The sequence below is a fragment of the Neophocaena asiaeorientalis genome, unplaced genomic scaffold (genome assembly GCF_003031525.2).
Source record: "Neophocaena asiaeorientalis asiaeorientalis breed wild unplaced genomic scaffold, Neophocaena_asiaeorientalis_V1.1 scaffold375, whole genome shotgun sequence".
Lineage (NCBI taxonomy): Eukaryota > Metazoa > Chordata > Mammalia > Artiodactyla > Phocoenidae > Neophocaena > Neophocaena asiaeorientalis.
In genome coordinates, this window is record NW_020173767.1 from 57,378 (window position 1) to 74,307 (window position 16,930).

The following is a 16,930-nucleotide window of genomic DNA, read 5'->3' on the forward strand; positions in this document are numbered from 1 at the left end:
CTCTAATAGGATAGTTGACTTAGTTTTACATAAGCCTGTTAGAGCTTGGATTTTTTTTTTTTAACTTGAAGGAGTCACCAGCTGCAGCTTTTAGTTCCACTTTTAGCTGCAGTCTTCTCTTCTGTGTAGCTATAAAGTAAATGCCATGTAAATAGGAACCCAGGATAAGGTTACTTGTTCTCAAAAGATCATGTACCAACTGCAGTTGCTGAGTAAGTGTTCCTGCATCTAGTGATGTTTATAACAGCTTGTTTCCATTTATTTCTGCAGAGTGTAGTGAAGCTGATGAGGGGACTGCTGCACTGCATGATCAGACAGGTATGACATTGTTAACATCACCCTCTCCAATAAAACCACATTGTAATATATATATATATATATATATATGGCTTATATGTTTTTCAGTTTCACAAATAGTACATACTAATTTTAGAAAGTCTGTAGAATTGAGGAGGGAAAGGTCAACCATGGTCTCACCACCCAGTTACCACTGAAGTATTACCTTCCAGTCTTTTCCCCCCTCTACAAATGATTTTTTTATATACTTCATCATTACTGTACATGCAATTATGTATATTGAGTAAAGGATGATACAGGTCTATAAGTTCTCCTCTGAAACCCTTGGGACCAGATAAATTTTATAATTCAGAATTTTTCAGATTTTAAAAGGTAGTGCAGTGCAGATACCATATATTATGTTATGCCCTCAGCAAGTCCAGACATCACCCTATCATCAAAAACATTAATCTCTCTATAGGAAAACATGCATTTTTACAATAAGTGGAATAAATAAAAGCTACAAATAACACCAAGTCAGTTTGAATCAGGTGTTGCCACTAAATGAATTTTGGTGCAAAACTTAGGGAGAAAAACCTTTTGGAAGTGTTTTAGATTTTAGGGTTGGAGATAAGGGGCCAAGGACTTATATCTTCTAGCATTAATATGCATTTTCCTGATCTTGAGTGAAGTTGAGCATCCTTTCATGTGTGGGTTGAAAATTTGTATTTCCTCTTCTATTAATTGCCTGTTAGGTCCTTTGCCTCTTTTTCTCTTGGGCTGTCTCTTTCTTGCCTATTTGAGGAGTTACTGTCCATGATGGATATTAATCCTTTGTCACATGTACTACAAATATTTTTTAGCTGTCTCTGGTTTATCTTTTGGGTTTGTTTATGATATTTTTTCCACTCAAAAGTGTTTTACTAAAAGAAAAAGTATTTTACTTTTATCCTAGGAGATCTTTACACATGTTGTGCACTTTGACTCAGAATTGATCTTTGAGCCCAAGATTACATTTTATTAGAAGGAGAAATTGAGGCCCAGATTAATAAAATGACCATCCTGAGGCACACAACAAGTCTAAAGTAAAAAGAAATCAACTCTAGACTTCTGAACTTGATCAGTGATCTCTAGTCTGGTAGGAACTATCTCACAGCCATCATTTTTTTTTCCTTCTTTGCTACTTTTTAATTTTTTTGTATTTTAGATATTTGCATTTTCCACCTTACCAAATAGGTTTAAAGTCACTAATTTCTTGAACCATATTTAAAGGTATGATAGTTACTATCATATAGCAGATGCACACATAATCAAATTGAAGTTTCAGGAAATAAGTCTTTCATTTGTCCCTTGCACAGTTTCATTTCTGACCTTGGTTTCAGCTTTCTTTCACATCTTTTCTTTGTCATTCCATGGGTCTCTCCCTAGCTCCTTTCATTACTCCTTCAAAATATATCCTCTTCCCTCAAAATTCCTACCTCTGTTTCAGGAACAAATGTATCTTTTTTTTTTCTTTTTTGTGGTACGCGGGCCTCTCACTGTTGTGGCCTCTCCCGTTGTGGAGCACAGGCTCCGGACGCGCAGGTTAAGCGGCCATGGCTCATGGGCCCAGCCGCTCCACGGCATGTGGGATCTTCCCGGACCGGGGCACAAACCCGTGTCCCCTGCATCGGCAGGCGGACTCTCAACCACTGCGCCACCAGGGAAGCCCAAATGTATCTTTTTTAACAACTCAGTTATCTCTTACTAAGCTGTTGTCCCCTCTCCACACCTCAGTTTTTATCTACAAAGTGGGAAAACAACCATCTGAAGAGTGAAAGAGAGATGATGAATAGGAAATAGCTGGTTTTGATGGATATTATTTTCCAATTGAATTGCTTAAATTGAAAAACAGCAAGAGCAGACTTTCCTAATTGTATAAGTGTAGGGAAAAAGAGGTAACTGCATTTTAAATACTCACAATTGCCTGAAGACCAAATGGAATGATATGTATCAGATTACTACCAAAGTATGGCATATGGGTTGATTTTTCTGCATAGCCTTCTTTTACTGTTTTTGTTTTCTTCAGGTGGATAAAGTAGAATCCTTCAAGTATAGTCAGAGTACCAAGGATAGCCTCCATGCCAAGTACAACACCAAAACCTGTGCCACTGTGGTGGGTGATGATCAGTGGGGACACCTGCAGCTGGATGCTACCTCTCTGTACCTGCTCTTCCTAGCGCAAATGACTGCCTCAGGTCAGTACAAGGACAGAAGTACTGGGAACCACTGCAGTGTGGAGCACTTGTCCTGGCACACATGGCTTCTCCAAAGGTGTTGGCCAGCAAACAACATAGCTGTTTACATTACTTAAAGATACACATTGGAAACATAATATTTTGCAAATTTTATACAGAGAAACAACTCGCTAAGGTAGTTAGTGTTCTTTTACATTGAGAAACAAGTCTGGAGTACTAAGTAATATATATTTTTAATTGAGAACTGGGACATCTGGGGTAGATTTTCTTTAGACAGGTATTTTTATCTTTTATTAATCCTCAGATGCTATAACATGGGAAAGAAGGACTATTGCTTATTCCCATACTGTGCACTGACAAGCCTATAGTTAGTGTCAACATCACCTGCTTTGTACTGCTCTTTATGAGTATATTATAAACAAGGCATCTGTTTACAGGCATCTAAATTATATTAAGGGAATTAACTTAGGAATCAGAATTCAGTGTTTTTTATTATTGAATAACAAACTCTTTTCAGATGGTTTTGTTAATTGCTTTAGATGTTTTACCTGAAAAGGAAATTATGAGAACCAGCGTAATTCCCTTTTATTTCTCCTAAATTGGGGAGGACTATGAATCTGATTACATTCAGTTTATAAACTAAACAGGACTTTGCCAGATCTTCCTGGATACCTATAGTTCTCACAATACCACATTTTTGACATTTCAATTTCTTTATCTTTCTATCTAATTACAGAGCTCCTTGGTACTAAAGGCATTCAGGGTCAGAATACTCTTCTCCTTTTCTTGCAGAAATAAATACTTGGTGATAAAGCCTCCCTTTTTTTCTTTCCTCTAGAACAACACACATCTCAGAGGCTGAATAACCTTTTCTTAAAATTATAATGTCTATTCACATACTTCTTTCTTTTGGAGGGGAGGTTCCTCCCTGAATAAATATATTTTTTAGGTTTTATTTGTTTAAATAGAATGGCAACCATAACTCCATTTCTAATATTCTTCTAATACCAACTCTAGAGTGCTTTTCTACAAAGCAGTGTCTGAATATCCCTTGTGGTTTTTCATTTTGAGCCCAGAAGGGAAGCTGAAATATACTAAAGAGACTTATAAGAGACATATTCATTCAACAAAAGTTTGTTGATTCCTGACTTACTTAACATTTGATTTTCAACCCCATGAGCTGACTTTGATAGGTACTTGGAATAGGGTTGATATTTGATCAGGCCTTTGAGGAATAAGTTAGAATAAGTAGAAATTCACAAGTCAGAAAAGGGAAGGGAATAGCGTGACTATAGCACAGAAGTTTGAAAGATACTGGCCACCAAGGTAAGGCTAGGTGTCTTCTATGGTTAGAGTGCAAGATATTCAATAGGTCTGGAAAAATGGCAAAAGATGGAGCTGGAAAGTTGGGACTAACTGTTTAAGGGCTTGTGTACCATGCTAAGTAGTTTGGAGTTTAGTCTATAGTTAGTAGAGAGCCACTCAAGGTAAATAATCAAGAAAGTTTCAAATGATTCACTCCAATAGCAGGAGGATAGATTGGATGGGGGAGTTAAAAGTTTAGTAAAATACTTTAGGCAAGAAATGATGCAGAACTTATGTGAGGTGGTTGCCTTGAGGATGAAAAGGATAGCTGTGAGAGATAATTGAGAGGTAGAACGTGAAAGATCTTCACGGAAAATTTAGCAATTCTCTGAACATTTTTGAATTCTTAAAAATTTCAACCTTGGTTAACAGAGGCTTAGACAGAAGCTGATTGCAACTTACAGGATAGTGGCAGAGAAGCTCCACAGACCCTCTCCCCAGCAAAATAGCCATAAATGGTGAAATTTAATTTTATAAAACCGACCATTTAAAGTCACTGGAAATTGTCCTAAGGGCACACAGCAAGTGGAAAAACATTTATTCAAGGAAATCTAAATCTTAACAGTGAGAGAGTATGGCATTTGGGCCACAACTATTCCCTCCCCTGCCCCAAGGTCACCATGACAGAAGCACTACTTGAAGTGTTGTAGCCAGGAGTACAAGGCTCCCTCTCCCCTCAGCTCCCAGTCTAGGGCTATGATATCTCCCTGAGAGAGGTAGGTTGCCAGCATTTCTCACCATCCCCAGCTCTGTGTTGCAGAAGTTCTAGTCTAGCCAAGAATAATTAAGAGGTTTGGAACTCCCTTCCTACCCCCAAGTCCCACTCATGGAGTGGAAGCTTAATCCCAGGCAGAGCAGGCCAAGAATAATAGGCCTGGCCCACCTTTCTAGTAGCATGGATGATGGGGCTGGCCATAAGAACAGAAAGCTCCATAGCTTCTCCCAAGAGAACTGACTTTATCTGGAACAGAGTGTGGGAAAGTTCGAGCCTAAGGGCACTCAAAAACAATTGAAGATTTTGGTTCTAAGAAATTGAGAGGAGGCTGATAACTCAATAATAAGAGCAGCAAGCTAACCCATAGACTAGCTAGAAGTCTTAACAGAGAACCAAGGAAAGACAGAGCTAAAAACAGCCCTCCTAGGGTTAGAACTAATTTCAAAGACTGGCATCAAAGACCACCTGAAATGGGGCCTGAATTTAATTGAATGAGATTGTATAGCAATTTATGCCTTGGGGCATTGTACAATATAATAGAACAATCAGCTGGCAATTAGTGGAGATTAACATCTGGGAAAGATACCAACAGAGGCAGATATTTAATGGATCACAAAAAGAGACAGTCGCTAAAGCTAAAACCACTGTCTTCCTGGGGTGACAGTGTACATGTCCAAAGCAGCACCCTCTGAAGAACAACTTCAGAGGCTGCATACTATGGGGGAAATAAATTTCACCAAAATAATCCAAGTCACTAAACAAACAGGTAAACAAAAAACAAGTCCCATAGGGGAGGGTATCAATATCTATAGATTACTACAACATATTATCTATAATATCCAGTTTTCAGCAAAAATTTATGAGACGTGCAAAGAAACACGAAAGCCTGAGCCAACACAAGAAAAAAAGCAGGTAACAGAAGCTGCCTTTGAGAGGAAGCATATGTTGAACTTAGGAAACAAAGACTTCAAAGCAGTTACTATAAAAGTGTCCAGAAAGCTAAAGGACACCATGCTTAAAGAAGTAAAGGAATATATGATGATTGTATTTCGTCAAATAGAGAATATCACTAAAGAGATAAAAATGAAGCAAATGGAAAGTTGAAAATGAAAGATTCACTAGGGAGACTCATAGATTTGAGCTGGCAGAGGAGAAGATCAGCATACTTGAAGATAGATCAACAGAGATTATGCAGTCTGAAGAATAAGAAAAAATAATAAAGAAAAATGAATAAAACCCCAGAGAAATGTAGGACACCAACTTGTGTAATAAGAGTACCAGAGGAGAGTAAGGACCAGAAAATATTTTTAAAGAAATAATGGCTAAAAACATCCCAAATTTGATGAAAAACATTAATCTCCATATCTAAGAAGCTCAAAGATCTCCAGGTAGGATAAACAGAGATTCATACCCGGAAACATCATAGAAAAAATGTTAAAAGCCAAAAACAAACATCTTGAAAGCACTATGAGCAAAATTACTTGTTATGTATAAGGGAAGCCAAATAAGATTATCAACTGTCTTCTCATCAGAAAAAAAGTGGAGCCCAGAAGGCAGTGGAATGATATATTCAAAGGGCTGAGAAAAGGACCTGTCAACCAAGAATCTTATATCCAGCAAAACTCTCTCTCAAAAACAAATTGAGATGAAGACATTCCCAGATAAACAAACAGTGAGAGAATTTGTTGCTAATAGACCTACCTTACAAGAAATACTAAAAGAAGTTCTTTATACTAAAATCAGAGGACTGCAGACAGTAATTGGAATCCACACACACGAAGAGATCACTGGTAAAAATAATTATAAAATATGATATAATTGCATATTTCTTCTTTCTTAACTGACCTAAAACTCAATTGTATAAAACAATATACTTGTATTGTTGGACTTATAGCATATAAAAATGTAAATTGATAATATCAGAACTAAGGACGTGGGTGGGAGCAAAGCTATATTGAATTAAGGAAATGATACCAAATGGTAACTCAAATCCACAGGAACAAATGAAGAGAATCAGGAATGTTAAATTAGAAAGACATCCTGTGTTCATGGATCAGAAGACTTACTGTTAAGATAGCAACATTTCCCAAACTGATCTATAGATTCATTGCAATTTCTGTGAAAATCCCAGCTGTCTTCTTTGCAGAAATTGACAATCTGTTCCTAAAATGTATATGGGCTTCCCTGGTGGCGCAGTGGTTGAGAGTCCGCCTGCCGATGCAGGGGACGCGGGTTCGTGCCCCGGTCCGGGAGGATCCCACATGCCGAGGAGCGGCTGGGCCCGTGAGCCACGGCCGCTGAGCCTGCGTGTCCGGAGCCTGTGCTCCGCAACGGGAGAGGCCACAACAGTGAGAGGCCCGTGTACCGCAAAAAAAAAAAAAAAAAAAAAAAAAAAAATGTATATGAAAATCCAAAGGACCCAGAATGGCCCAAACAACTTAGAAAAAGAACAAAGTTGGAGGACTCACACTTTTTGATTTCAAAACTTAACTTGCAAATACTGTGATGCTGGCATAAGGATAAACATATAGAATAACAGAATAGAATTGAGAGTCAAGAAATAAACCATCACATTATGGTTAGTTGATTTTTGACAAGGGTGCCAAGATAATTCAATGGGGAAAGAATGGTCTTGTCAACAAATGATGCTGGGAAAACCAGATATCCACATGCAAAAGAATGAAATCGGACTTCTTCCTCCAACATAGACAAAAACTAACTCAAAATGAATCATAGTCTTAAATGTAAGAAGGAAAACTGTAAAAAGATCTTAATCCTCTAAGTCTTCTATAACAGAATACTGCAGAATGGGTGGCTTAAACAGCAGAAATTTATTTTGTCAAAGTTCTGGAGGGTAGAAGTCCAAAATCAAGGTGTCAGCAGGGCTGGTTTCAGATGAACCCTCTCGCCTGTCTTCATATGGCCTTTTCTCTGTGTGTGTGCATTCCTGATGTCTCTTGTAATAAGGATACCATTCCCTATTGTATAAGGACCCCACCCTTATGACCTCATTTAAAATGAATTGCCTCTTTAAAGGCCTTATCTCCAAATACAGTCACATTGGGGGTTAGGGCTTCAACATGTGAATTTGGGGGGAACAAATTCAAGTTTATAACAAACACTTAGAGGAAAATATAGGAGTAAACCTTCCTGATGTTGGGTTAGACAAGGCCCTGTTAGATATGACACCAAAAGCATAAGCAACTAAAGAAAAAATAAATTGGAATTTATCAACTTAAGATAAACTTTTGTTTTTCAACTTTTGTGCTTCAGAGGGCCCATGTAAGAAAGTAAAAAAAACAGCCCACAATATGATAGAAAATATTTGCAAATCATATATCTGATAAGAAACTTGTATCTAGAGTATATAAAGAACTCTCACAACTCAATAATAAAAAGATAACCTAATTTGAAATGGGCCAAGAATATGAATTGACATTTCTCCAAAGATATTCACGTGGCCATTAAGTACATGAAAAAATGCTAAACATCATAAGTCACTAGGGAAATGCAGATGCAAACCATAATGAGAGACCATGTCACACCCTCTGGGATGGCTATAATCAAAAAAACAGAAAATAACAAGTGTTTCTGAGGATATGGAGAAATTGGAAGCTTCATACAGTGCTTATGGGAATGTAAAATAGTACAGCCACTTTGTAAAACAGTCTGGCAGTTCTCACAAGGTTAAACAGAGTTACCATATGATCTAACAGTTTCACTCTTAGATATATACTCAAGAGAAATGAAAACATGTTCACTCAAAAGCTTGTGCACATACATGAATGTTCATAGCAGCATTGTTTATAATAGCCAAAAAAATGGAAGCAACCTAAATGTCCCTCAACTAACTACTCATTGGATAAATAAAATGTGATATATCTGTACAATGGAATAGTTTTTAGCAATAAAAAGAAATGAAGTACTGATATGTGCTACAACATGGATGAACCTTGAAAACATGCTAAGTGAAAGAACCCAGACATAATATGTCACATATTGTATGATTGCATTTATATGAATATCTATTAAGGCAAATCTATAGAGACATAAAGAAGATTAGTAATTGCTCGGCAAGAGGTGGGGTAGGGGAACGATGGGACAAGTGTTGAGTGATGTTACAGATACAGGGTTTCTTTGGGGACTGATGAAAATGTTCTAAAATTAACTGTGGTGATGGTTGCAGAGCTCTGCATACCCTAAAAACCATTGAATTATGTACTTGAAATGGGTGAATTGCATGGTATGCGAATTATATCTCAATATTGTTTTTAAAAATAAGGGAGAGAAAGGCTAAATTTTAGGTGAGTGCAAGTCAGTCTGTGGAGTAGAACACTGAGTCAGCCTCATTTCTCGAGCCCTACATATTTTAGTATGCTTTATACAGCACTGCCATCTTTAGCCTTACCCAAGCCCTACTTCATTTAACCTGTGTGTCTCACCTCCGCATCCTCTGTTCTACAAGCAACACCTTGGCTCCATAGAAGGGATAGGAACCACAGGTCCTACATGTATGGCTTTGCTTCAAGAGAAGCAAAGTATAGTGACTAGTTAGCTGTGACACAAGCCTAAGAGATGGACAAAACCAGTTTCACACCTACTGCCTTCTCTCAATCTCTGTTCAAGCACCTTGGCACACAGAGGTGACAAGATAAAGCTGTGAAGCTGATGTCCAATATTACTACCTCTCTTTTCTTTTTTCCTCTCTATCCAAGAAATTAACATAGGTCATTACTGCTACAAGAAAGACCCTTTGCTGCTGATGCTGCCCTGTGCTGTGGTTGCTGTTTTGACAGAGGCACGGATCAGGAGGAGTTTGCAATCTGATGATCTGAATCATATAGTCCTTTTTAATTTTAAAGTTAGAGTTCTGTGATTTAAGATATTTGTCAATAGATCAAAGATTTAAATGCAAAAAAAAGAAACGGAAAGTACTAGAAACATTCATGGGATAAAGCTTTTTAATAAAAGCTTCTGAGAAGAAAAATATACTGTAAATAAAATCAAAGTTCAAACAAACTAGGAAAAATACTTGTAACACATATGATGGGCAAAAGTCTAATTTCCTTAATATTTATTAATATATTAATAACAGAAGGACCAGCAATTCAATAGAAATTGGTGAAGGACATGAAAAAACAAACAGTTCATAGGAAAAGAAATAGAGTTGGCTTATAAACATAAGAAAAGACAACCTTACTCAAAATAAAAAAGCTACAAATTAAAGTGCAAGGAAATTCTATTTCTCATCCTTTAGAATGGTAAAGATCAGAAACTTTTATTAAAGCCTGTGTTTACAAAATGTGTTGGAAAAAGGCAGGCAGCGCTAGTTGGTATGTAAACTGTGGAACTTCTTTGCAGAATAACTTGGTGATGATCATCAACATTTAATTGTACATGTGGTGAAGTATTTAGAGGGAAGTGTACCCATATTTGAAGCTTACTTTGAAATGTATCAAAAAATAAGGTGGACTGTTGCATGGATATATATGTGATTAAAAAGTACAGTAAAATGTTAGTGGTTGAGTCCAGATGGTGTGTAAAATCTACAGGTGCCATGTAAAATTCTTTTATTTTTTTGTCTGAAAATATTCAAAATAAAATGTTGGGGAAAATGCATAAATCTGTGACTCAGCAGGTAAGAATTTACCTTGATATACTGGTGCATGTACACAAAGATGTAAATACACAGATATTCATTGCAGCATTGATTGTAGTGATAAAAGATTAGATACAACCTAAATGTCTTTCAATAGGGAACAGGCTACATGAATAGCCATTCAGTGGAATGCTATGTAGCCATTAAAAAAATGAGGCAGATATATTTAAAATTGTCTCCAAGTTATATATGAAAAAGGCAAGGTGCAGCATAGTATACTACTCTTTGCATAATTTTTGTATATGCATAATGTATCTCTGAAAAGATACGGAGGAAACTGGTAAGACTGGTTTCTCCCAGAGAGGAGATTTGGCAGGGTGGGAGTGATGTGATCCTGGGTGGGGGACAAACTTTCGCTGTGTAATTGTTGGTATTTCCCTTGATGGCAGGGGAGGGGAAAGGAGTTAGTTTTTAAACAAAAATGGATCATATTGTACATATTTGGAAGCAGTATAGCATCTTGGTTGGGAACTCAGTCTCTGAAGTGAAACAGAAGTTGATAGTCAATTGAGTCCTGGTTCCACTGTTTATTAGTTACATGACTTGAGGCAAATATTTAACTTCTCTAAGCCTCAGGCAGAAAATAGAGGTACCCACCTCTTAGGGTTGTTTTGAAAATTGAAGGTATGATTCATGCAAAACATTTTCTTTATAAGCCCTATCTTTATATAGCTTATATTTAGAATAATTATCATTTTTACTCCCCAAAATATGGTTTTGAGTTCTTAAAATCATAATCTTTATCTACTTCTTAGTATTTAGACTCCCTCCAAGTCTTCTTTGAAATATTTGTCTTTCTTTTTCCAGATGCCTAGGTTTGTATATTTAAACACAGCACAAGTTAGTTACCTGTAGAATTAGGAGTCTGATACTTTCCATTAAAGCCTACAAATAACAATTAAAATTCTTTATGTTAAAATATGGTGGTATCTTACTTAGTTGAAGAGTAGCCTAGGACTGATTTGTGGTGTTATTTTTATGCTTTAGGAATCAAAGTGTCTCCCATTATTCCTAAGTGGGAGTGGGATTATTTGGTATAGGGGGGTCAGTTAGTCACTGTGGCTGCCTGTAAAGCCTGTAGTGATAATTGACTAGCTCTATATCTTTATTCTCTTTTTCCTCAGGACTTCATATCATCCACAGCCTAGATGAAGTTAATTTCATACAGAACCTTGTGTTTTACATCGAAGCTGCATATAAAACTGCTGTAAGTACTCATTTTGGAATGAATTTTAAACATGTGATGTTCTTAAAATACTGAACAACCTAATCCTTCTCTTAATGCTGCCCCTCATAGTGAACCAATCTATAACGCTTCTGGCAGAAATTGCCTTCAGCCTCTTTACTAAGCTCTGTCGTCCTCTGTTTGCCTTTCCCCAAGGGATTTACAGAGGCAGGAGGGTCAAGGTGCAATGCTTTCGTTCCTTTCAAACTCTGTAATACTTCATGGTATGTATTGGGCAATCTGGGGCTAAATTGTGGTCTTATTTTAATGTTTGTGGTTAATGGGAGCAAGATGGCTAAGGAGTATTATGGGTCAGTTAGCTACTTAGAAGTAAAATTTAGTCATGTATTTAATATCATCTGTAGAAATTGATTCAGTGCTTACTATACAAAAATAGTTACTCTTTCTTATGACTACATATGAGGTAGGTTTTTATTGTCATAATATATTTAACATCTCTCTCAGGGTTTGCTGTTCTTCATCGCATGATGTTCATTGTATTGAAAATGGCTGTGTCATAAGTAGTCCAGTTTTTTTTTAGCTGTTTAGTTGTTTTAGTTTGGTTAGTTGTTTTTTAGTTGTTACAGGTGTGAGGATAAATCTGCAACCTGTCACTCCATATTTACCAGAAGGATAATTCTAACATAGACATATCTGATGCAGACAGACATTATTTGTTGATGAATTGCTTTGTTTTCTGATACCATAGGCCTGCTGTGATCCAGGGTAAAAGCCAGTGTTCTCTGAACTCTCTGTTGCAGCCAAGGGTTGCAGCAGTAGAATTAATGATATTTGTGCCTTCTCATACTCTAATCTTTGCTGCACAGACTAGGGTAGAGCTGGGTTTAGGGGCAGATGAGACTCACCATGGGATAAATATGGCTTACCTTTCTGAAGCTCCATCTTTTGACTCAAAGATTTGATATTAAAAGTAATTTAAGGTAAATACCAAAATAAATATAGGTGTGTGTGCATGTGTGTGCATGCACATGCATGTGTGCACATGGGTATTTCTAAGTTCTGTTCAATGAGAGGGCCTAGAAGCCTGACACCACAGTGACAATAAGGACCAGCATCCAAGTCTTGAATGTAACTATCATTCTCTAATAAAAGAAACCAGGATTCCTTGTAGAAGTGGTTGATTCCAGGGCTGGGGCAGGGAAAGTACGAGATGAGCCTGTATTTGGGTATCTTATAGTGACAAAAAGTGAGGAAGTGTTCAGAAAAATGGAGCATGTCAAAAGGGCACAGGAGCCAACCTAGAAGAACTCCCAGTGGCCAGAGCTGGAACAATTTGAGCAAAATAAATAATGATAACATTTTATTACAACCCAGAGAATAACCTAAATATCTATAAGTTCATACTGATGTAAGCAAATAGCTGAGTAAATAAATGAGGGAGAAAGGATAACTCTTCCTTAGAGAAGAATTGCAGTTAATGAGTGTAGAGGTAATGAAGGAACTAGAAAATCACCATTGAAATCACCACTGTAATAATTGTCACAGGCACAATTCACTGATGGATGCTAAATTAGTGGGTGGATGTTTGAGGAGAAACAATATATTTGCACAATCATAAAGTATCTCTCTGAAGATAGTTATTAATTACAGGCACACCTCATTTCACTGTGCTTCCTTCGCTCTATTGCACTTCACAGTTAATTGTGTTTTTTTTACAAATTGAAGGTTTGTGACAACCCTATGTCAAGCAAGTCTATTGGTGCGATTTTTCCAACAGCATTTGCTCATTTCATGTCTCTGTGTCACATTCTGGTAATTCTTGCAGTGTGTCAAACCCTCTGCCAGCAAAGAGATTATGACTTGCTGAAGTCTCAGATAATGGTTAGCATTTTTTAGCAACAAGGTATTTTTAAATTAAGGTATGTGCATTGTTTTTTAGACATGATACTATTGCACACTTAATAGACTATAGTATAGTGTAAACATAACTTTTATATGCACTGGGAAAGCAAAAAAATCATGTGACTTGCTTTATTGCAGTATTCACTTTATTGCTGTGGTCTGGAACTGAACCCACAATATCTCTGAGGTATGCTTGTAAGTAGTATAGTAACACAATAGTATAATAGAAACATAGTAACAGTAGAACGGAGAAACTCTGCAGACACCACCTTAACCAAGTCATTAAGGTTAACATCACCAGTAATGACATCAACATCGTATACCTCTGATACGATGTGCTAAGAAGGAGCATGTTTGTAGTATTCTAGTATTCTTGCCAAAAATGCATAACCTCAAGCTAATCAAGAGAAGACATCAAGCAAACCCAAACTGAGGGAAATCTATAAAATATATGACCACTAATCTTCAGGAAGTGTCAAGGTCATGAAAGATAAGGCTTGAGAAACTAACTGATTGGAAGAGACTTAAGGAGGCATGACAAATGCAGCATGGTATTCTGGATTGGATCCTGGAATACATAGAAAGGCTATTAGTGGTCGGACTTCCATGGCGGTCCAGTGGTTAAGACCTCACCTTGCAATGCAGGGGGTGCGGGTTCGATCCCTGGTTGGGGCGCTAAGATCCCACGTGCCTTGCGGCCAAAAAACCAAAACATAAAACAGAAGCAATATTGTAGCAAATTCAATAAAGACTTTAAAAATGGTCCACATCAAAAAAAATCTTTAAAAAAAGGCTATTAGTGGGGGAAAAAACGGTGAAATCCTAGTAAAGTCCATAATTTGGTTACTAGTATTTTACTAATGTAAATTTCTTCACTTTGACAATTGTACTGTGGTTATGTCAGGTATTAACATTAGGGGAAGCTGAGTGAAAGGTGTATGGGAACTCACTGCTATTTTTGCAACTTCTCTGTAAATCTAAAGTTATTTGGAAATGAAAAGTTTTTAAAAAGTAATTTTAAATGTTATCTTTGTATTATCGAGGGGCCGTATAGAACTATGGTTAAGAATGTAGGCTTTGGAGCACTTAGACTCTAATCCTAGCTCTGTTATTCATTAGCTATGTGACCTTGGGTGAGTCACTTGACCTCTCTTTGCACCTCAGTTTCATCATCTATAAAATGTAAAGATTAAGGAAGAAACTGTAATAGTGTAAAGTGCATAGGTAAGTGCATGGTACATTGTCAGTGCCAATAGAGAGTAAAATTAGACTGGATGTTTATGATAAAATATTTGGATGATGTTTAGGCTCTGTCTCCGAGACCCCCTAGGTGTCTGCTTTGATGAAAAATTTTGAGAAGCACCTCTTTAGATGAACTAAGGTACAGTTCTTAGTCCTGATCAACTGTCAAGATATCTTCTAACTTCTTGGAGGCCCCAATAGAATTTAAAACTACTGGGAAAATAGCTACAGGGGGAACCCAACTCATTGGCCTCTCCTTAATAAGCATTGTGGGCAAGCGTATGTATGGCCAGTTAGCTAATACTTGTGCCTTTTATTCAAGGTTTGTATATCTAGTAAGTGTTTAGTAGTGATGATTTGATAATGGTGTGTTGGTTATTTTATGCCAGGACTTCGGGATATGGGAACGTGGAGATAAGACCAACCAAGGAATCTCAGAATTGAATGCCAGTTCAGTTGGAATGGCAAAGGTAATTTTCCTTGCTTTGTTTTTACCAAGTGTGGGATAAGGAAGTCTGGTACACCTTTGCCATAGATAAAGCCTTAACATGAATGTGGACCATCATCAAATTAATTGGTCTTTTAAACCATAGGCAGTATTCAGAGTCTCCAACATAACTATGGACATATAGGTGAAGACTTCTTTCATAAGTTCCAGATTTTTATGTACAACTGCTTTTGTAGCATATCTCTATTTACATATCATATAAGACCTTAGAAAACATATCTTAAACTAAACTCATCATCTCTATCACTACAAAAGCAAACAAAAGGAGGCTTTTTTTCCTTCCATACACCAGTTGACAAAGCTTGATATCAGGGAACCATCTCTCAATCCTCCACCCCCCTCACTCTCCTGCATCCCCTATATCTTCATCATCATTATTGTGTTCCACTTGGCTTCATCTCTTTCTTCCCACTGCTGCTGCCTTAATTTCAGCTTTCATCTATGGAAACAGCAAGAAGGCATAAAATAGGATAGTAGGAATAGGATCAAACATATCCATTATAATGATAAATACACATGGCTTGATTTGTTTCCCCTACCTAAAGGCAAAGGCACAGATTGATTTAAAAAACGAAGAAAGGAAATCCAGTCTATACCTCTACCACCTCTAAGAGCTCTAAGATGACAAATTACTACAGAAAGATTAAAAACAGAAGGATAGACAAAGTGTGGCCAAAATAAGCAAAAAAGAGTACGGGTGACTACGTAAATTCAAATGAAGTAGAATTCAAAGCAAAAAGTATTACATGGAACAAAAGAGGACAAAGAGGGTCCAGATAGAAGGCACAGCCTACAATGAGAAAGTCTGGCCTGGAATGTAGTTTCAATTAATACAGAGCAAAATGTATTAGAAATACAAGGCAAAATAGAAACAGTTATAAAGGGACAATTTAACAAAAGCCACTGCTAGGCTATGACAGATAAAATAAACCAAAAATAAGTTCATAGAAAATTTAAACTATATAATTAATGTGGTTGAATTAATATAGAACTTTGTCCCCACAAAATATATATTCCCTAGGTAACCATTTTCTTTTTTATGTATTTTAATTACCAAAGTGATATAGATATTGAGCTTATTTTTAAAAACTAAACCCTACTCTATTTACCTCTATGTAACCTGATTTTTTAAATTCAACAATCTCACATTTCACTGAACAACATAACCAAACATCCTCTTTCATACAGGTAATCTAATTCATTCTTTTCAATATTTAATAATTACTTTGTTGATGATAATGCTTTAGTGCGGATCCTTGTACATATATCCTGGTGAACTTGCACAAATAATTTTGTAGGATAGATTCCTAAAAGTGAAACCATTGGGTTAAGGGATATACACTTTATTTATTTTTTAATGTATTTATTTATTTTGGGCTGTATTAGGTCTTTGTTGCTGTGCGTGGCCTTTCTCTAGTTGCGGCAAGCGGGGGCTACTCTTCGTTGTGGTGCGCGGGCTTCTCCTTGTGGCGGCTTCTCTTGCTGCGGAGCACGGGATCCAGGCACGCAGGCTTCAGTAGTTGTGACGTGTGGGCTCAGTAGTTGCGGCACACGGGCTCTAGAGCGCAGGCTCAGTAGTTGTGGAGCACGGGCTCAGTTGCTCCGCGGCATGTGGGATCCTCCCGGACCAGGGATCGAACCTGAGCCCCCGGCATTGGCAGGCAGACTCCTATCCACTGCGCCACCAGCGAAATCCCTGCTTTCTCTTTCTATTTACACATACACATTATTGTTTTTGAACCAGTTGAGAGTAAATTGCAGACATGATGCCTCATGTCTCCTAAATAGTTCAGAGTGAATTTCCTCAAAGACTGTCCCATAACCATGATACAATCATCAA

General features: G+C 37.2%; 1 protein-coding gene across 1 annotated transcript in view; it reads left to right on the forward strand.

Annotated features, from left to right (window-relative positions):
- LOC112403822 (phosphorylase b kinase regulatory subunit alpha, skeletal muscle isoform-like) overlaps positions 1-15,052 on the forward strand; it is a gene marked incomplete at its 3' end in the record, with an annotated part of 22,388 nt that extends 7,336 nt beyond the window's left edge. The window contains exons 3-6 of the mRNA XM_024751521.1: positions 271-318; positions 2,345-2,513; positions 11,377-11,459; positions 14,972-15,052. Of these exons, the coding sequence (XP_024607289.1) occupies positions 271-318; positions 2,345-2,513; positions 11,377-11,459; positions 14,972-15,052 (381 nt within the window). The remainder of the gene's footprint in view (positions 1-270; positions 319-2,344; positions 2,514-11,376; positions 11,460-14,971) is intronic.
- Positions 15,053-16,930: the final 1,878 nt, after the last annotated feature.